The following is a 22,098-nucleotide window of genomic DNA, read 5'->3' on the forward strand; positions in this document are numbered from 1 at the left end:
AGTTGTACCAGTCAAACCTCAATATATCGAACACGGATGTATCGAATTATTGCCTATATCGAACGGTTCCTATATCACGCGGGAAATCGCATGCATTATAGATTTTTTTTATTTCGAACAAAGTTTGACATTTAATGGATATATCGAACTCAGCCACCCCAAACCGCCCGCACTCCATTGACAGGCGGCGAGCTTTCCTGCAACTCTCGAAAGTAGCAGTAGAGCGGCGGGCGTTTACGAATGCTGCACACATCGATGGCGCCGAGCGCGCCACTTTAACGTAGTGGCGTACGCGCGCCGCAACCTTGCGGTAGAGCAACGAGGAAAGAAAAGAGAAAAGCGCGGAGCTGTTATCGTCTTTCAATACGAAGGCACCGACACGGCTTCGCGCGGGGGTAGGGGAAGTGGGAAGTAGAGATTGAGGAGGAAAGTATAGGAGGGTAAGGACGCAGACGACTGTCTCGGACGTGGCCCGCGCTGCCGCCGGGAAAGTGAAAGCAGTCAGGCAAGCCGGCATTGTTCGCGCTTTACACCCAGACTCACGCCGCAGCCTTGCAGCTTGCAGTCGTTGCAGTCTCTATGGTGTCAACGGCACACTGCGCAATTGTTGCAAGCTCCTCCCCCGTAGCATCGGCAGGCATCGGTCGTTGTGCTTGCAGTGCTCGTGCGTTCGGAGTTAGGCCTGTTGTCGCGCTGTGGTGCGCGACAGGCCTAGCTCCGAACGGCGGAGCTCACGGCGGCGCTCACGGATGTCAAGATTGTCGCCGAAGTTACTGCTGAGCAGCCAAATGAAGACTCTGCCAAGGTGGATCCTGCAAGCGCTGATGGTGCCCCACTCCCGACATCAGCTGAGGTCGTAGCTGCCTTGGCCCTTGTGCGCCGCCACTGCGGCCCGATTGAAGGCACCGGCCTATCACTTATAGATCGCCTGGACTATATTGAGAACGCAGTCGTCAAACACGCCATGGCCAACGAAAAGCAGGCTACTCTTTTTCAATATTTTAAACCAACACAATAAATACTATGTTTGAATCTTCAAGTGAGTATTTACTGCACCACGCTTGAACGGTTCGTTGGTTGTTTTAAGCAAGCTGTTGACGCATTTTTTTCGGGATTTTTTTTATATCGAATTCTGGATATATCGAACTATTTCGCGATCGCCGCGCCGTTCGATATATCAAGGTTCGACTGTATATAGCTAGGACACATCATTTGTACATTGAAAACCCCCTTGTGTCCTCTAGAAATCGGTGAAAAAAAACCTTATGTGTATATACTTTATGCATTAGTGCTTCATTAACCTAATGAAAAGAAACTTTCATGTTGCTATATCTCATAAGAATGTGCTTAGAAATCTTCTCCAACTTCTTTTTTTCCTGCATTTTCGATTTGAACTACTAAAAGTATTATAGAAATATTTGGAAATATTCGAATTCATTTTGCACCCATAATTCATACAGCTCCAGTTTTCTCTAGTGACAGAAAGTCCTTCATGTTCTTTTTTTTTGCATATAATGTTATCTTTGATTTTCCTAAAATGCCTACATTTGTGACATCAGGCCAACTCACCTGGTCTAAGCAGAGAGCCAGGACAGACACACACGCCAAGTCCTTGAGATTGTCAAGAGCAGAGAAGGCAATCAGTTCTTCCACAACTGAACACTGGAGTGCCATGACATTCACACGAGGTATATGAAGACAGAGTTGCACCTGCATAGGAAGAAAGTGTGCACACCTATTCAACCTTGTGGTGTGCTAACAACCCCTGTGAAGTTGTTTTCACCTCGTGACGCACGTGTATCACTCATAGGCTGCATTTTGGGTTCACGACTACAGAGCGCTATGTGGCGTTGTGCTCGCTAGCGTTTATCACCACCACCATCATCATCATCATGATGATGGTTGTTAGAATGGTAGCGCCAGCACTGACACCTGGCCGCAGCCTTGGTGGTGGCAGAGGAGAAATGAGTGGGTCTCTTTGGCGGGTGGCAGTTGGCGCGAACAGTTGTCTCTAGCGGTGGGTCTGTCGTAGGCGGCACCGTGGTCCGTCTGCGGTGGGCCCTTGTGGTCAAGCGTTGGCGAAGCCGCCTTGTGAGGGTTCTTGTGTATGTTATGTTTCTGAGTGTTGTGTAATATTGCGTAAGCTTTTTTTTTTTATCACGTTGATGACAATTGATGTATAATAATTCCACTGACCATATCGTTGATCTAAAATTAATTAAATAAATGTGTGTCGTTTGGTTCATTTCGACCGTGTCTACTGTATATTGTACAACAGGTTAGAGCTGTTGTAAAACATCAACTTTTACATGCCAACTTTCTTGTATCTCAACACTAACATGTGCAAGTGCATTTAAATGTTGATATCACAAACCTTGATATAACAGAAATCACAACAGAGAAAGGTATCTCAGTTCCTAAAGCTTTATCGCAGACTTGTACACAGTATAGAAAACAAATGCCCAATTACTATTACAATTGTTTCCTCCGAAGTGTAATTGATTACAGTGGTCAGCTACCACCTCAGGAAAGTAAGTGACCAATTACAAAAATGCAACCAGTACACCTCAGGAAAGTAACTGACCAATTACAGAAATGCAATCATTTACTTTTACGTAACTCTCCTTTGAAATGTTATTGCTGGAAAAACGAGTGGTGCTATGAGGTAGTAACATCTTGTGCCCCAACTATCAGTTGCACAGTGCTTCCACACTAGAGTCCTTGACCACTGTGAAACAATGCGCTTCATTGTGGCTGGTGATGAGGTAAGGTGTTACAGGTAAATCCAAGAAGAGTGTGAAAAAATAGCCTTTGTAGAGACGGTCTGGAGGGGGTCTCTACAAAGCAGTCACTTATACTTCAGGTTCAGAACTGCCGCAAAAGACTGCACACAACTTACTTAAAAAAAAAAATGAAGTAATTGAGCAGTGGTAGTCAACTACAAAAAAAAAATGTAACTTAATCACCCAGAACCTTAATGTTTTAAATAAGTGATCCCTTATTTGAAAAATAGAGCTTTGCAAATAGCTAAAGCCTAGGTGCAAAGTGAATTTGAATATTGAAGTATTGGTATGAATAAAATTGAATATTTATCTGATACTTCAAAAAGAAACTGCAGAACAGAAACTTGGAGAGAATTACTAAGCATATTTTCATGAGATACCAAAGGTTCTCTACCGATTTGATTTTTCCGAATTCCCTGACTTTTTTAGGTTTTCTATGATGATTAAAGCAAATTTTATGACCATCACATCTGCTTAGAAAAGCCTGTGCACTGAAAACAGACCCCAGGGTAGCAAAAAAGAAAAAAAAACAGGTGCTGATATAAAATAAGTAAAAATACCGCACACAGTTGGAATGTTCCGAGCGTATATGGCTAATAAGAAAAAATATATATATCTGGCCAAAATGAAACCTCCAGGCAGTGAACAAGTTGGCTGTTTAATCTTCGAAAGAACCAGGAAGCACACACACAAGTTAAAATTAACCGCAGGTGCAAGTTTCAAGAATGAAGCCAAACTGCAAAACTTTTTTTTTCTTTGTTTTTTTTTTTTTTTATCCCAATGGGCACATGCATGTTGGTGTTTCATTTCTCTGGGCTCTAACCCTTGAAGCACGATGAAAGTTCTCAGAGGGCTGTAATGAAATCTGGCGAGTAGCGTGTAAAGCGCAGACGTTTGAATACGTGGTGGCAAGAAGCAATCTGTCAGTGCGCTACAGCTTCCTCGATTCCATAAACGAATCACAGACGCCGGAGTGTTGTCTTTATTTACGTACTCTTCTATGAATGGGATGCTAAGAAATTCCACCATCTCAAGAACCAGAAATGAAATATTCAGCTGAAGTTACTCATTACAAACCTTCAAACAGAAGCTACCAGCGATAAGTGTGTAGCTAAGGACGTTTGTTGTTGCATCGCCAATAACAATAACAGTAATACTACTAATAATAAAGGGCATGGCATAGTCCAGCAAGCCTCTGCTGATCGATGTTCTAGCCTAACCAGAAGGCCTTCAAGCTGAGCCGAAATTGTGGCCAAGACAAACATTTACAAATATTGTGCTTCAAAACTCGATATGTTGTGTGATTTGTAAAAGCAACAAACATGTACCAACATGCACTATTCTGCATATTGGAATGCTTTAGCTAAAATGAATGACAAGTTGCCGAGAGAAAATTTTCCTGGTCTTGTTTACGTCATAGGCTGCCCCGATTGTGACAACCAGTACATTGGTGAGACAGGTGATTTTAAGAAAAAGAGTGAAAGAACAAGAATACGATGTCAACAAATGACGCATGACCTCGAATGCCCTCGCTGAAGACAGGGAATCTACACGCCACCGAATTGACTGGTCAAGTGCACGTATTCTGTCAAAAGAAAAAAAGCTTGCATCATGCCTCTTCGCAGGATCCCTGCACATACAGAAAACTGCAGATATGCTGAAATGAGTGATGGGACGCTTCAGACGATGTACTCTCGGTGCTACGTCACATACTTAGCGAACCTTAATACGCTGTGCCTTTCTTACGGCTTTTATTACAAACAAGGCTCCCATAGAGAAATGTCAGTAAACTTCATGCTTTTTTTGGTCAGTGTATCCTTTCGTGCTTACGATAAAAAGCAACAGCCATACACTGCCTTTATTTTTTTTCGTGCCTCTTCTCTTTGATCAGTGGGAATGCTTATTTTTGTGACAGTCGCACATCAGTTTCTATGAGCTCGCCAAGTTTTTCAGAATGACTTTCCCAGGTTGGTTGACACCCTATAGTAACATAAAACTCTGGCACAGTGTTTCATATCTGACTTATGAATCAGGCAATTTACAAGCTCAATTGCATTTATACGCATCATTTGGCGCAACCGTTGTCTTGTCAACAACACTTAACACGTGTAAGGCAAAAAATGCTATTTCCTCAGCCTTTCCACCTCTTCCATCTTCTGTGGAAACCCAAATGATGAAGTGGACAAGGGTATACTCGCTTCCAGTCTGGAGTTCCAAATCTGCCCCAAAAATGTTTTTATGTAGGACCATCTGCAATATTTAATGCTGAAATTCTTCATTGTCCTAATTTTTGAACTTTCAGAACAAATTTCAAGACTATAACAACATCAAATGAGCCTCTGACTCTTCCACATATATCATCTTTATGTTGGAACCAGCGTTTTCCTAAATCAATACACTTGAGAATATAGCAGATCCTGTATGATAGCTTTGCCGCAATACCAGAATGCTACAGGAAGAAGCATATTAAAACTCTCAATTAAAGGGGTTCTGAAACAATTTTCAAGTAACCATGGAATGAATCAAAAGCTTATTGCCTCAAGAATTCAACACCCAAGGGTGCAAGTGGACTTTAGCGTTTTGGAGCGGCTAAAAGAGCAAGAATGATGCTGTTTAGGAGCAGCTTTGGCGCAGTAAAAAGGGAGTTTTGGAGCACGCTCGAAGCACCAAAAGATGTGTTTTGCAGCAATGTGAGTTAGTTTTGGAGCAGAATTCCAGGGTCAACTGCCATCGTCAATCGAAACTACTTCCAATAAAAAAAATAGTGCTTTTCGCTAAGCATTCAGCACTGATGAGCTCACCAGATTTACTACCAAGAAATGTGTGCATGCTTGTGTGTTTCCATCATTAAACATCACAGCTAACAGTGAAATAACTCAGAGGAACAAGGGATAAGAGAGGCTTATCTCTTGTTTTCATAATTGCTAGATAATTATGGCACACTTCGCTTGGCGGTAGTCTGTTATCTCGACGGTAATTAAACACACTGCTCATATCACGCACTACTCTTGGCGCCGTGACGAACATTGGCGTCGCACTGCATGCAACTGACCAGGAGATTATCAAGTCCACACAACCGCTGCATATTTCTATCAAACTGTCAGTTGTCGCTTAGCATCAGATCGCGGTAGAGAAGCGCACACATGTATCGCAGAAGGCCGATAGTGTCCATGCTGTCGCTACCGCAGTCGCTGCATATCCCGGACCCTGTAATAATTTCGAAAAGCTCGTTGATGTAAGGTTTGTGGTGTACACGTATCCCGAAGGAGTACGGCCACCAGTGTGGATCTGGTCTTAGCGAGCCGCAGGGCACGCGTTAACCGTGGCCGTGGCGAGAACACGATACTGCTCAAAGTCGCAACACTTTATTGTGGCAACACCAAACGCAGTACAGCCCGTTGCAAAGGCGCGGCGGGAAAGCGAATAAGCTTATCCACGCCACGGCCATAAAAGTACTACACAGGGTGCCACGAGCACGTCTCCGCGATAAAGGTGATCCACGGAGACACCGAGACCAAGGCCCGGTCGCTCGAGCGAGGGCAAAGGCGCTCGCGTTGGCTTCGGAGGGAAACGGGTCGGCGTAGCTAGGCCACGCACTAGGACACCGTACCACCCTTCGGCCGTGCGTACACAGTAAGGCAACAAAAGGTGAGCGTTCACCTCGGGCGCAAGGCGCCGTCAGCGAAGTCCGACGAACCCCCGAGCGACGGGAGTCGACGGACGGAAAAGATTGCGTGGCTCACCGTTTGCAGTTCCGGAGAGTATCTGTCTGCCCGCTGCCGACGCAGTGCGCGAAAACCTCTCAGGAGACTCAGCGCGCGGCGTCACAGTCAACATACGCTATCGGGTAAGGGGGTTAAACGTCACTCCTCTCCCCCAGCGCGGTAGACAGCAAAGGACGGGAGACGTGTCGGGACATGAGAACGGCAGAAAAGGCAGCAAATCCCGTGCAAAGGCAGCGGGCTAACCTCAATTCCCACAGGTTTAACATCCAAAAACTACCATATTGATACAGAACAGCTGCCGCAGCCTTGCTGCATGGTAGAGAAAGACACCAACGGTTGATAGTTGTTGATGGGCGTCATTTTGCTCACCGAGCTCTGTGCATCATATATAGATTAGTAAATAAGTTACTCGTAACGTTGCTTGAGGTGGACGACGCCCGTACCTCGATGGAGACACGCTGGGGTCCCAACACCGTGGACCCCTTGGCTACTTCAACTGTCAGTACCTCATTACCGCCGACCTCTTCAGCCGAGTCCACAACTTACGTCACCCTCCCGCCCCTGCGGGATCTTGGAACTTTCTTCGCTGATGGTACCATCGATGTTCACTCTTGGCTGCACCAGTACGAGCACGTCAGTGCTACCCACCACTAGAATTGCATGCTCAAGCTCCCGAGTGTTTTGTTCTACTTTAACGGCACGCTACAGACAAGGTTAGAAACCAATGACGCCGAAATCACGAGCTGAGATTTCTTCATAACGAAGATATGTCATCTTTTTGGAGATTCATCTGATCGCCAGCTCGCTGCCAAGAAAACTCTCGCCACCCGTGCCCAGACGTCAACTGAATTGTACGTCTCTTACATTCTTGACATCTTGCCGCTTTGTAGCAAGGTTGACCAGCGCATGTTGGAAGACGAGACAGTTAATCACGTCCTCAAAGAAATTGCTGATGATGCCTTCAGCCTACTGGTTTTTATAATGTCATAAGCATTGACACAATCCTGAAAGAATGCTGCCGTCTAGAACAGGCTAAAGCCCGCCACGTCACCCATGATATCTCGCGCCTGCCGAACACAGCGGCTACTTGCTTTTGTGATGACGCCTTCCACCAAGTCCCCCAATGTGACAACATCACCCGCATTATTCGTCACGAGGTCGAGGCAGCTCAACCAGTAATCACTCCATTTACGATGCCCATGATCTCATTCATACGTGCCATTGTTCATTAGGAATTACCAGAAGTCACCCTACATCCTGTTCAACCAGTCTACTCGGCCGAGCCTTTTTATCGTCGTCCCTCCGCTCCTTACTTTGGTTCCAACTATTCTCAACAACGCAATTTGTCCAAATGGCTTGCACTGGATGAAAAGCCCATATGCTTCAACTGCCGATGCGTCGACCATATCGCTCGCCACTGCCACAATCACTGGGCTCGGCCGGCACACTATGGGCCTCCCCCCAGGCCACTACTGTCTACCAGTTGTCCTCAGAATTTGATTGCCCTATGCCGACCTCATTTTCTGATTCTGCCACACCTCTGACGAGACCTCCCTATGCTCGCTCACCATTTCCTGCTCGCCGTCAAACTCATTCGACCCCCAATGCCATCCTACCTCTCCTACCTATCCACAGCGACCCCGACCGGAAAATTAGGCAGTGCAGCTTCTGGAGATGGAGCTGCATTGATGAAGACCTCTGCTAGAAATGCTCATGTAACATTACCGACCACACGGAATTTTTTTGGGCATTACTTCAGACAATGCACCCACGCGCGCATTGATTGATACTGGGGTGCATATGTCCATCATGAGTGCTGCTCTTCGCCGACTAAAGAAAATTGTCACACCCGCCTTGAACCGAGCCGTTAGAGTCGCCGACAGGGGATCTGCCGCTGTTATTGGCATGTGCTCTGCCCATGTGACTATCGTAGATGTTGTAGACTGCTTCTTTTCACCATCATCAAAATTTGTCATCATGATCCAATTCTAGGCATGGATTTTCTAACCACTCACTTTGCCCTTATAGACTGTTCAACCGGCTGTCTTGACCTTGAGATGCTTCTACTTACCGATCCGAGCGACCCACTTTAAAGCCGTCTCTGCTGCATCGATTTTGTGCCTCTTCCACCTAGCTGTGTTACACACATCGACCTCTCACCTACGCCATCTGAACTCGACGGCGATTGCATGGTTACGCCAATTCATGCCGTGATGCTTACGCATGGTGCCACTGTTCCCACACAAAATTTTGACAATTGTTAGAAACCGCACATGCCTTCCTCTTGTAAATTTCGCCCTCGCTGCACAACTTCTTCCCCTAGGTATCTGCCAGGCCGAAATGACTGCCCTACAAGACCATACTGTTGTGGATGATTGCTGCAGCTCAAATTGTGAACCAACTTTATCACATTCATCGGGTGTCAACGTTGAACGTATGGTGCCATCAGACCTCACACCTGATCAAGCTGAAGCCCTCCGTCCCACACTGGAGTCCTATCCTGACATTTCCGACTTCACCAGCACGTCCTTAAGCCGAACAAGCGTTGTTACCCATCGCATCAATACTGGCGACGCGAGTCCGATTCACTGATGTCCATACCGTGTTTCCACTTCCGAGCCTACAGTCATACAACAGGAAGTCGAAAAGATGCTTGCAAAAAACATAATCGAGCCCTCCTGCAGCCCCTGGGCTTCTCCTGTCGTCCTGATCAAAAAGAAGAATGGAACGTGGCACTTTTGTGTAGATTATCGGAATCTCCACAAAATTATGAAGAAAGATGTTTACTTGTTGCCAAGGAATGACTGCGCCTTAGACTGTCTTTATGGTGCTACGTATTTTTCCACTATCGACCTTTGACCAGGCTATTGGCAGATTGCTGCCGACAAAATAAATTGCGAGAAGACCGCATACGTCACTCTTTACAATCTTTATCATTTCAAGGTTATGCCCTTCGGTCTCTGTAATGCACCCGCCACATTCGAAAGAATGATAGACTCATTGCTCAAAGGGTTAAAATGGTCAATGTGCATATGTTATTTAGACGACGTTATCATTTTCTAGATAAGGTTCTAACGTTTAACGCTAGAACCTTATCTAGTGAGGAAAGTCTAGCTGTACCATTCGAGGAGCTAGAGGGTGTTAAATGGGATACAATAGGGCTCAGTGAGGTTAGGAGGAGAGATGAAGCCTATACGGTGCTACAGAATGGGCACGTCCTTTGCTATCGGGGCTTGGCAGACAGAAGAGAACTGGGAGTGGGGTTCCTAATTCACAGAAACATAGCTGGCAACATAGAGTAATACTATAGCATTAATGAAAGGGTGGTAGGTATCGTAATTGAACTGAATAAAAGATACAAGATGAAGATGGTACAGGCTTACGCGCCTACATCCAGCCATGATGACACTTCAGTTGAAAGCTTCTATGAAGACGTGGAATCGGCAATGAATAAGGTAAAAACACAGTATACTATAGTGATGGGCGACTTTAATGCAAAGGTAGAGAAGAAGCAGGCTGGAGACCAGGCAGTAGGAGATTATGGCATCGGTACTAGAAACGCTAGAGGAGAGCTACTAGTAGAATTTGCAGAACGCAATAATTTACAGATTTTGAATACTTTCTACCGAAAACGAGAAAACCGCAAGTGGACATGGAGGAGCCCTAATGGCAAAAATAAGAACGAAATAGACTTTATAATGAGTGCACAACCAGGAATCGTGCAGGATGTCGAAGTGGTTGGCAAGGTACGATGCAGTGACCATAGAATGGTACGGTCTCGAATTCGCCTAGACTTGAAGAAAGAACGACAAAAACTGATACGCAAGAAGCCAATCAATGAGCTAGCACTCAGAGGGAAAGTACAGGAATTCAGAGTGTCGCTGCAGAACAGGTACTCGACTCTTAGTGAGGAAACCAACCTTAGCGTAGATAAAATGAATGATAATCTGACAAGTATCATTACGCAGTGTGCAGTGGAAGTTGGAGGCAGGGCAGTTAGACAGGACACTGGCAAGCTTTCCCAGGAAACGAAGAACCTAATTAAGAAGCGTCAAATCATGAAAGTGTCAAGTACAACAGACGAAATAGAACTAGCAGAGCTTTCGAAGTTGATTAATAGACGTAAGGTATGCGATGTAAGAAGGTATAACATGGAGAGAATTGAACACGCTCTGAAAAACGGAGGAAGCGTCAAAGCAGTGAAGAGGAAACTTGGGATAGGCAAAAGTCGGATGTATGCACTAAGGGACAAAGAAGCCAAAATAACTACCAATATGAATAGGATAGTTAAAATAGCGGAGGAGTTTTACAGAGATTTGTACAGTAGCCAAGACAACCACGACTTTAATACTATAAGAACTAGCAGTAACCCAGATGACACCCCACAAGTAATGATAGAAGAAGTCAGAAAAGCTTTGGAAAGCATGCAAAGAGGCAAAGCTGCTGGTGAGGATCAGGTAACATCAGATCTGCTGAAAGATGGAGGACAGATTGTGTTAGAAAAACTAGCCACCCTGTTTACGAGGTGTCTCCTGACGGGAAGGGTACCAGAGTCTTGGAAGAACGCTAACATCATCTTAATACATAAGAAAGGAGATGACAAGGGCGTGAAGAATTACAGGCCGATCAGCTTGCTCTCTGTAGTATACAAGCTATTTACAAAGATAATTGCTAACAGAGTGAAGAAAACATTAGAATTCAATCAGCCAAAGGAACAAGCAGGATTTCGAACAGGCAACTCAATAATTGACCACATTCATACTATCAATCAGGTAATAGAGAAATGCTCAGAGTATAAGCATTTATACTCTGAGCATTTCTCTATAAGCATTTATACTCTGAGATATAAGCAACTAACTGGATTCCCAGAGAAGGGAAGCGGGTTAGGGGGAGACAGAAGTTTAGGTGGGCAGATGAGATTAAGAAGTTTGCGGGTATAAATTGGCAGCAGCAAGCACAGGACCGGGTACTCTGGCGGAACATGGGAGAGGCCTTTGTCCTGCAGTGGACGTAGTCAGGCTGATGATGATGATGATGATTATCATTTTCTCGCCCACGTTTGACTCCCATCTCGATTATTTATCAGCAAACCTTGATGTTTTCCATCGAGCCGGACTTCAATTGAACTCTTCGAAACACCACTTCGCTCGTCATCAAATAACCGTACTTGGCCGGCCACCTCATCGATGCTGCATGGGGTCTGCCCGGATCCTGAGAAAGTTCGCGCTGTTACGGTCTTTCCTGTTCCGAAGTCTGCAAAGAATGTTTACAGTTTTCTGGGGCTGTGCTCTTATTTCTGACACTTTGTTAAGGGCTTCGCAACCATTGCACGCCCATTCACAAACTTCCTGAAAAGCACGCCTCGTTTTCCAGCTGCGCTGTGCAAGCCTCATCTTTTTCTCAGCTCACGACACTGCTTACAACACCACCGATTTTAGCTTATTTCGATCCGTCAGCTTACATTGAGGTTCACACTGATGCTAGTGGGCATGGCATAAGAGCAATGTTATTGCAACACCAACGCGGACATGACAGTGTTATAGTATGTGGAAGCCGACTTCTATCTATCGCCGAGCGCAACTATTCAATCACGGACTGTGAGTGCCTCGCTTTTGTGTGTGTTGGCAGTCACCAAGTTTCGCCTGAATTTATACAGGCGTCCGTTCCCTGCAATCACCGATCACCACGCGCTCTGCTGGCTGGCCTCCCTCAAAGATCCCAACCTCACTCACTGGGCCCTACGTCTACAAGAATACACATTAACCGTAACGTACAAAACAGGGCGGTTGCATCAAGATGTGGATTGCTTATCCCGCTTTGCTGTGGAAAAATCCGCCCATATTGACACCTTTCAATATGTTCTGTCAGTGACGCAGCCACTCAACCTTGGCAACGAACAACATTGAAATGCTCCTCTGCGAGCCATCATTGACAAGCTTAAGTCAATGCCTATCAATGCATCTCTACAAATGTTCCTGGTCAAAGACGGGAACCTGTATTGCTGCAACCTTGATCCTTATAGCTATGACGTATTCTCCGTCATACCAGCACATCTTCGTGCGACTGTCCTCAACCAACTTCATGACGCTCGTTTAGCGGGCCACTTGGACGTTTCTCGCACATACGAACGTTCACGTCGCCATTTTTCTTCGGCCTGGTTTTGCTCGTTTTGTTCGACGCTACGTCGCCCGTTGTGAGTCCTGCCAGCACCGCAAAAAACCATCTTCCCTACTAGGAGAATGTTTTCATCCAATCAACATGCCTACCGAACCTTTTCTTTTTTAGGGTTGGCCTCGACTTGCTTGGCCCATTCCCAATCTCCAGCTTGGTGAACAAATGGACTGCTGTCGTCACTGACTATGCGACACGGTAGGCTATCACACGAGCACTTCCAACGAGTTGCGCAACTGATGTGGTCGACTTCCTGGTATACAATATCATTTTAATACATGGAGCTCCACGCTATTACGAAGCCGAGACGCCAACACGGCCCTGAAGGCGCCACTGCTCTGAACTACGCCCCCAAGGTCACCAGCTGTTTGGTAGCGTAGATTTCTCAGCTTGTGACTGCTGCTGCGCAGAGCTGGTAGACGAGCGGACGAGATTACGGTGAGTTAAAACAAGGTTTATGTACAGCATAAAAATAGAGGCGTTACATATCTGGCCCTGGGACCCACAGCTGTTACGAAGCTCACCGCCGACGAGGTTACGAAGGGTGCCACGAAGCTCACCGGCCGCGCCAACAGCGAAAGGGCTCAAAGCGACGAGAGGTTTCTTTGACACATAGGTCTACTGCTGGTGACGCACCGCACGTTTTTTTTATAGGCTCCGGGTGGATCCTTTGAGTCACCAAACGTCCAAACAGAAGCGCCGCTGGCTGTGATGTCAGAATCCTCCAATGGGGACCCGCCGCTGCGCGTGGTTGCACCCAAGGACGAGTGACGCCGCCACGCATTGCGTAAAACTCGCCAGACTGGAAAGCGCCGATTGCTTCAACAGGCTCGTGGGCTGAGGGAGCTCGCTGTGTGTCGCGTGACAGACCGGCGCCGCCGCTTGATGACGTCGTCGAGTTGATCGCGTCAGGCGGATTTGACCGCTGGCTTTGACACAGATTGCCTTTGCAGAGGCATTGACGTTCGATGTGGACTAGCAGGCGTAACAATGCCAACTCCTCACTGACCGAGCCGGAGCTTCCTCTCAGCTGTCGTTGATGAAATCCTGCACGCTTGCTCTGTGAAGCACAAGATTGCCACATCGTACCATCTGAAAACTAACTGTCTCACGCAGCGCCTGAACCGGACCATAACCAACATGCTTTCATGTTGGTTATGCTTTCATGTTACACGCCCCTACTCGGCGTGTAAGTCTTTCTCAAAAACTGCTGTCACACTACACTGGACCATACCGTGTCTTTCACCAGGTGACTGACGTTACATATGAGATAGTTCCAGCCGATCCAACGTCATCATTGTCAGCTATGAGGGAGATCGTACACATAACTCGTCTCAAGCTTCCACTGCATGCGATTAGCCCAAGCACTGAGATGGTGCTTCTACCACGAGGGGGGGGGGGGGGTTATGATACAGAACAGCCGCTGCAACCTTGCTGCATGATAGAGTAAGATGACGACGGTTGCTGGTTATTGATGAACTGGCGCCATCTTGCTCACCGAGCTCGGTGCATCACATACACATTAATAAGTAAGTTATTCGTAACATTATGATTATGAGAAACACTGTAGTAGAGGGCTCCTAGCAGAATGCAATGAAGCTTCTAGGGGAACTCCCCTACCAGCCCAAAGAGCTTCGCAAAGACATGACAGCAGCGGGTATTTGTTCGTAGCAGCCGCAATTGCTTGCGCTGACATCATTCTGGGATAAAACCCTTGGAGCATAAAAATCTCTGGCAAGTTCTCAATTTGAAAATCGGCTGTTAGAAGCAGAAGTTGGCTCAGGGCATCGGCGCATGGAATGTGACCACCAGGTCTGTCCTTCAACACATAATCATAGCCCAACAGGAAGAGTGCCCAGTGGAGTAATCGAGGTGAGAAAAACTCTGGGATCAGCTTATTTGTCGCCAGAAGCCCCAGAAGTGGCATGTGATCGGTTGCTATTTCGAATCGCCGTCCCCAAAGATACTGCTTGAAAAGTGTTACGTCGAACACAACAGCCAAGGCTTCTTATCGAGCTGGCTATAGTTTCGTTCAGCTGTGGCCAAGCTTTTGGACGTGAAAGCGATTGGCCGCTTTTCTCCCGATGCTTCCCGCTGGGCTAGAACTGCGCCAAAACCATGTGGCAATGCATCAGTTACAAGCACTGTAGTTTTCTTCAGGGCAAAGTACGCCAATGTCTTCGCAGATGCCAAGAGCTGCTTACTTTTGCAGAAGGCCTCCTCCTTATGTGGTGCCCAGGTTCATGGTGTACCTGATACCAATAGACCATTCAATGAATTCAGTACAGCTGACAAGTGAGGGATTAATTTCAGATAGAAGTTGATCGACCCCGTAAGGCTTTGCAAAGTTTTCACGTTTTGTGGCCTTGGTGCCGAGAGAATGGCTTCCACGTTCCCGGGGCTGGGATGCAAGCCTTCAGCGGTGATGACGTGTCCTAAGTACTCAATGCGGTCTTTCATAAATTTGCACTTTGCTAGCATCAGGCGCAAGCCGGCTAGCTTCAGGCGCAAACAAGCATCTTGGAGGCGCTTGAGAACTTTGCTCATGTTTCTCCAGTGGTCCTCGTCAGTGTTTCCTGTCACCAAGATATCGCCAAAGTAGACAACGATGTGAGGAAGGTCGCTCAGCAAGTTGTCCATTTCCCGCTGAAATGACACCAAACGGAAGCCTCGTAAATTGAAACAACCCTTTCATTGTGTTGATAGTAACTAGCTCCTGCGATTGCGCATCGAGCTTTATTTGCTAGTAAGCGTCCTTCAAATCCAATTTTGTGAACTTCTTTGCGCCACACAGTTTGGCGAACAGCTCTTCGATCCTGGGAATTGGATAACATTCAGTCACTGTGACGGGGTTGATAGTGACCTTAAAATCGCCACACTCGCGTAGTCTACCATCTTGCTTCACCACTGGAACTACTGACACAACCCACTTGGACGTCTACGCAGGGCGTAGGATGCCTTCGGGATATAACCACTGCAACTCTTCGACATACCTGTCAACAAGCCTGAACGGCACTGGTCGCGCCTTTAACAATTTAGGCCTGTCTCCTTCTTGCAGTGATATCGTGGCCAAAACTCCTTTCATTGTACCAAGGTTGTCTGAAAAGACGTCGCTGAATTGTCCAACCAGGCCTTCAACGGTGCTGATTGTTTTCACGTCTAATGGCTTCAAGATGGTAATACCGAATGCTTCTATCCAGTCCCTTCTACATTTGCTGTGGCAGATATTTTTCCCAATACTGCCGACAGCTCTCCAGAATAGCTTTTCAGCCGCACGTCAGTATGCTCCAACGGCCTGGGAACAGAGCGTTAAATTTCGCATCGTTTATTATCGAAACACTGGCTTCGGTGTCAAGCTCCATCACTAGCGGCACGTTATTGACACGAGCTTTAATTTTCATGGGTTCCAGTGCGATGGCACGAAGAGACCACAAGGTGTTTCCTCACCTTGTCCCGCTTTTGTTTCGGGAAGGTCGCTCACGTTGTGCACGGAGCGGGAGCCCGTTCCATTCCTTTCGTTATTCGCAGCTGTCTTGTAAACAATTGCAAGGTGGCCCTTCTGACCGCACTTGAAGCAGGTAGCGTTGCGATGTCGGCAGCATGTCGTCTGGTGTCTGCCACTGCACTGGGCGCACATTACCTCCGTCATTTTCCTGTCGGCTGCTCTACGAAGTTTCCTGACTATACCATATCTGCAAAAACAGATGAGGCACCAAGCATGTGCGAGTCCCTTAAGGTTTCTAACGCCATGACAAGATATTTCGTCATTTCCAGGTTTAAATCTACACTTTTCAAAAGGCGAGTCTGCATTCCGGCATTGTTAATTCCGCAGACAATCTGGTCACGCATCATTTGCTCGTGCACTGCACCGAAGTTGCAATCGTCTACTATCTTGTTAAGTGCAGCTATGTAGTCATTGACGGCCTCGCCTTCGTGCCTTTTCTAGAAAAAAAAAAACTTGAAACTTGCGACCACTTCGGAAACCATGGGCTTGAAGTGTGCACAGAGGGCCACGAAGATAGCTGCAAGTGTTGCATCACTCGGTTTTGTAGGCGACAACAGATTCCGTAGCAATGAGTATGTTGCCGCTCCGCAGCTTGTCAGGAATACCACCTTCTTTTTTTCCTCAGCCACATCGTTCTGCGCGAAGCAAAGCAAAACACGCTCATAATATTCGGGCCACTCACTTGTGCTTGCGTCGAACACTTCCAGTCTGCCTACGGACATTCTCGTTGATTCCCGGCACGGGCGTTTTCTGCCGTGCCCAACTTGCAGATCCCATCCTCGTCGCTATTTGTCATGTTCTCCCGAGGCAGCACCCAGATGAGGCTCAGTTCAAATGTTGATTGACCTATGCGGCCAGCAGCAAGTTTATTTCAATGATTATTGGCCTTAAGATCTAGAAGTGGTGCCCTTTCGCGTGTGATGTCAGTTTGTGGACTCCACTCTGTGGGGGTGCTGACACCCCCCCCCCCCTGTAAAGTTGTCTGCGCCGCGTGGCGCATGTGTCTCACCCCAAGGCTTTATTTCAAATAAGGTGGTGACCACCGCCGGGCGAAAGATGGCGTTGTGTTCGCTTTGAGTACCACTGTTGGTAGAGCGGTAGCGCCGGCGGTGGCCCCTGGCGGAAGGCAGGCCTTGGTGGTGGGCGAGCGTTGAGCGAGCCTCTTCTGCGCGTGGCGGCTGCCGCGGACGGTTGTCTGTCGTGTGGGCCCCCCGGTGCTCGGCACCGCGGGCTTCGCGCCGGGGTCCCACGTGGAAGGTCAGGCGTTGGCGACGCCGCCTTGGGTGTGTGTTAGTGTGTTGGGTGTGTTAGTGTGTGTTTATCATGTTATTGTGTGTTTAGTGTGTCACTGCGTTATGTTGTTTGTATGGTAGTGTATGAATTGAAATTGTTGTATCATTCGGCGGACGATACCGTCGTCTAAATTAGTTAATGAATGAATGTATGTGGTGTGCGTTGTACCGGACCGCGTCAACTGTGTCCGTTCACTCCAAGAGCGTGGCGTGGCGATGCGCGCGTTTGTCGCGCCGAGACCCCACACTGGCTGCCCAACGTGGAGCTCTTGGAGTATCGGACGACATTTTTTGCGGTTCAGTACAAGGATTTTGTTAGAGCCGGAGTAGAGTAGGCCTAGGGGGGACTTCTTTGCTAGCGTCGGTGGTGTGCTTTGTTGAGAAGCGAGGAGATTGGTTTTGTAACGTGTTTCAATTTGTCGGCAGGTTGACTTTCTATTTTTTTTTTTTGCTCGCAAGTGTTGTTATTTTTTGTTGTTGTTAATTTTCAAAAACGTTGAATTATGACGAGAGCCATGCGGTCCGCATCCTGGGGTGAGCAAGGCCTAGAGCACGTGGTTTGTAGGCCAGGCCCGAAGCGAGTGAGTACGGAAGCCTCGTGGGTGCTCCGATTTTCTGTGAATAGCTTCTTCTATCTCTTTGGGCTCAGAGAGCCGGGCGTCGTTGCTGACTTGTATTGCGGCTCGACGCCGAGGCGTCGTGACACCGCCCGGGGCGGTGGACGCCGATCGCTCGGTAAGCTGCTGTGTGCGGCGAGCGATAGGGCCACCTCACAGAGTGGACGTCTCCTCGCGGCTGCCTCTTCTGCGCCTAGGCTGGGTGCTGGGTGGATGCCGGTTGTTGCCGTGCGACTCATTAGGCCTAAGGCTCTACGCAGCCGCCTGTCGCACGTGGCACAACTAGGTGGATCGTGGCGTTGAGGTGTTGCGCTCTGCTTCCCTCACTTTTTTTTTCTTGTGAGCACGAGTTAAGAAAAGTGATTTTTGTTTTATTTTGATGGGCGTCTCGGCCGCCACCGATGTATTAGCTAGCAGTACTGACCAACGTACCACGTGTACGGAAAGCTCGAAGCTCCCTTCCCGAGGGCCTGCTCGATTGTTTTTCTTTTTCAAGTTTTTGTTGTTGTTGTTGTTGACGTATTCAGCGGGAGGGTTGTCATCCACGGCCGGCTGTCCTGCTCATCATCAGCGTCGCTGGCCAGGAATGCGGTCGTGAGGTCGGGCGATGGAGATGCCTGGGACCTGCACAACTGCCTGCAGTCCGGCGCCCTCGCGAGTGCTGGTCGCAACTGGAGGACGTGTCGGCGCTAGCGACGGATCGTCGCGCCGACGGCAACGTTGCTGTTGCGGGGCCGGTACTGAGCGGTACTAGCCGGACAGTGCAGCAGTGTCGACCAGCGGCGGTGTCGTGGTGCAGGGACATTATGGTCGTGCGATATCATTTTTTTGTTAAAGCTTGTGTAGCTCATTTTTGATTTCGGGATATGGTTTGATTTAAGGTTGGGGGAATGTGGGGGTGCTGACACCCCCCCCCCTGTAAAGTTGTCTGCGCCGCATGGCGCACGTGTCTCACCCCAAGGCTTTATTTCGGTGGTGACCACCGCCGGGCGATAGATGGCGTTGTGTTCGCTTTGAGTACCACTGTTGGTAGAGTGGTAGCGCCGGCGGTGGCCCCTGGCGGAAGGCAGGCCTTGATGGTGGGCGAGCGTTGAGCGAGGCTCTTCTGCGCGTGGCGGCTGCCGCGGACGGTTGTCTGTCGCGTGGGCCCCCCGGTGCTCGGCACCGCGGGCTTCGCGCCGGGGTCCCACGTGGAAGGTCAGGCGTTGGCGACGCCGCCTTGGGTATGTGTTAGTGTGTTGGGTGTGTTAGTGTGTGTTTATCATGTTATTGTGTGTTTAGTGTGTCACTGCGTTATGTTGTTTGTATGGTAGCGTATGAATTGAAATTGTTGTATCATTCGGCGGACGATATCGTCGTCTAAATTAGTTAATGAATGAATGTATGTGGTGTGCTTTGTACCGGACCGCGTCAACTGTGTCCGTTCACTCCAAGAGCGTGGCGTGGCGATGCGCGCGTTTGTCGCGCCGAGACCCCACAACTCTCAACCCTGCAGCAGCGGCCACTGCTCCTGTTTACGGATCGCCTGCTTCAGGCGGGATCTTTCTCGAACGAACAGCCTCGGGAGGTTCAACTAACGCTCAAAACAAATGTTTTCGAGTGAAACGATGAATTTGTTTTAGTTGCAGCCCAATAGGCAGGGCCAAAAAACCTCCTAGATAGCCGATAAGCCCGCCGATGCCGTCGACCAAATTGCCGGTCTAAAAGTGAAACTAAATAAGTGTGAGAGTGCTCGCTCGTAATTAGCAGTTTCTGCTGTGCGATATCAATCAGTTCAAGTGTTTCGAAATTTAGATGAGCGTTCTTTTTTTTTCAGCTTCTACTATAAATACAGCAAACGAAACGTCGCGGTGTCTCATTGAGAGACGATGCAGGCTACGTTGTTGAATGTGCATTGCCGATGCCGTCAATGAAGATAGCATTATTGTCGCAGCTCTGGTTCGGAAAGCACATGGAAATGCGAACCACACAATGTCCCCGTAGCGATCTAGTGCTGCGCAATGGTGAAGCACTGTTTTATGTTTCAATGTGCTTCGTCCACCCGTGAAAAAAAAAAGACGTTAGCTTTTACAACAATCTTGATGAAAAGGGTAGGCGTTGAGATAATTTTTTTTGCAATGCAAAGATTGTGACCGTGAACATGTGGATATGTGTGAGAATTGCTGATTTCTGCCACTCTGGCACTCGCATACAACACATGAGATAATTACTCCAGAGAAGCTGTTTAAATTGGGGCTTCGGCAGTCAATCGACCATTTATGGGATCTACTAAAAAAGCAAAGCAGCATAAAATTGCCAAATTTAATATAATCGTGCTTGGAGTGCAGTCATGGGCGTCGGCCAGGCGCAAGACAATGTCGTATCGCAGTAAGAAAACTTTTGAGAGGTAGGTGGTGGTGTGACTCGATAAGGGGGCAAGTTGCAAATGACTGCTGTTAGTCTCAGTAATGTATGTTAAAAGAGAGCGACATGATGAAGTAGTTCATATTAATACCACGCAGGGTGGTCATTCGTGTAACAGAATATAACCCATAGCTATCGCTGATTGTGTATAGCGCGCACAGGGCCACAAATATTATGTGACAACCTTTAGTGAATGTGCACTTAAACAACGACAGCAGGTTTCGCTTATGAACCTACGGTAAGCAGTGCGCTAGGCGCGCGCATGTCTTAATTAGACAACCATTCAGTCATCTGAACGTTCATCAGCACTCATTATTCCCTCATGCTCTTTCATTTTGAAACAAGTTACCTCAGGAGGTCATTAATGCGGACACGACACAATCGTTCGCCCATCTCATCAATGACCTAACACTTAATTTTTAATATGCAATATAATATGTTCCTCATTAGTGCTGAGATTTTTCGTATTTCGGTATGAATGCATTATTGCTATGTATTATTCATATTTTCCCTGATGTTGAGAATTTCCTTATTTTTGTACCTAGTATTGTATTTTCTTATATTTTTATATTCTGTTTTGTCACTGACATTTGTTACCCACTCCTGCTTGGGCCCGAACAGGGCCTGCAGCATTTGTAAATAAATAAAATAAATATATAAATTAGTAAACTATGTGTATATTTACGTACACCAATCGAAAAATTGGCCCCGTATCTGCATGTTAATGTGCAAATGTCCTTGAAAGACGAGTCTTGTGTGTGGAGTGAGTGAACAATTTATTTGATGTTCTGTGCAAGAAAATCGGTGAATAGTATTCTGGAGGCGCTGTGTTAGAGTGCCTCGAGCATGCAGCGGAGGCGAGCAAGCGCATTAAGTCATGTCACACGTGAGACATAAGCGCCATTTGGCAGTTAGAAAACGAAGCGCGTGGCTCTGAGACGAGTGTGCGTGCCCGTCTCAGAGGTGATAAGGTGTAGAACGCAAGGCGACGGGTAGGTGCTGCCAACTCTCGTCTTAGCAAAGCGTTAGAAACACTCGCCTTTTCTTGCAAGCGTTGCATGGTCAGCGCAGCGTTATAAAGGCTACGGTCCTTAAAATGACTTTTGTTTACCTTTTCTAGTAAAAGATGCACATGCAGAATATATACGTGTTGTTATGGTGCCCCAGAAATGCACAATATTTGCTTAATAAGTGACAATCGCACAAGTATGAACGTTAAATCTTAAGCAACATTGGTGGGCACTGCAGATGAGGTCGGCCATTTCAAGTACCCGGTGCCGTTAAGAGAGGACAAGAAGACAAATATACAGACAGACAGACCAAAATTTTTGCGTCAAAGGTCCCCAAAAAAGACTATCGTCTTTAATAAACTGTAGTCTTGCATGTCCCGCACCGCTCAGCTACGCTCACGAGGGGCGCTTAATCGAGGTGATTTGGAGGCCGTGTCGTCGGCTTCCTGTCTAAGGGCCTATGCGGTAATTTTAGGACAGCACCTCACCAGATGTAAGTCGCCTACGCTTGTAGGCTCCGTGCAATGAATAGCTGAAGTACCGGTGAGGCGCTGAAACACGGTTGAAGCTCAACGAAAGGTGGAGCGTATAG

General features: G+C 47.4%; 1 protein-coding gene across 5 annotated transcripts in view; it reads right to left on the reverse strand.

Moving 5' to 3' along the window:
* tweek (transmembrane protein KIAA1109 homolog tweek) overlaps nucleotides 1-22,098 on the reverse strand; it is a 1,194,469-nt gene that overhangs the window by 749,826 nt on the left and 422,545 nt on the right. For all 5 annotated transcript variants that reach the window (XM_075882507.1, XM_075882492.1, XM_075882501.1 and 2 more), the window contains one exon: nucleotides 1,570-1,710. In XM_075882507.1, coding sequence (XP_075738622.1) covers nucleotides 1,570-1,710 — 141 coding nt within the window. The remainder of the gene's footprint in view (nucleotides 1-1,569; nucleotides 1,711-22,098) is intronic.

This window comes from Rhipicephalus microplus, chromosome 2 (assembly GCF_043290135.1).
Source record: "Rhipicephalus microplus isolate Deutch F79 chromosome 2, USDA_Rmic, whole genome shotgun sequence".
NCBI lineage: Eukaryota > Metazoa > Arthropoda > Arachnida > Ixodida > Ixodidae > Rhipicephalus > Rhipicephalus microplus.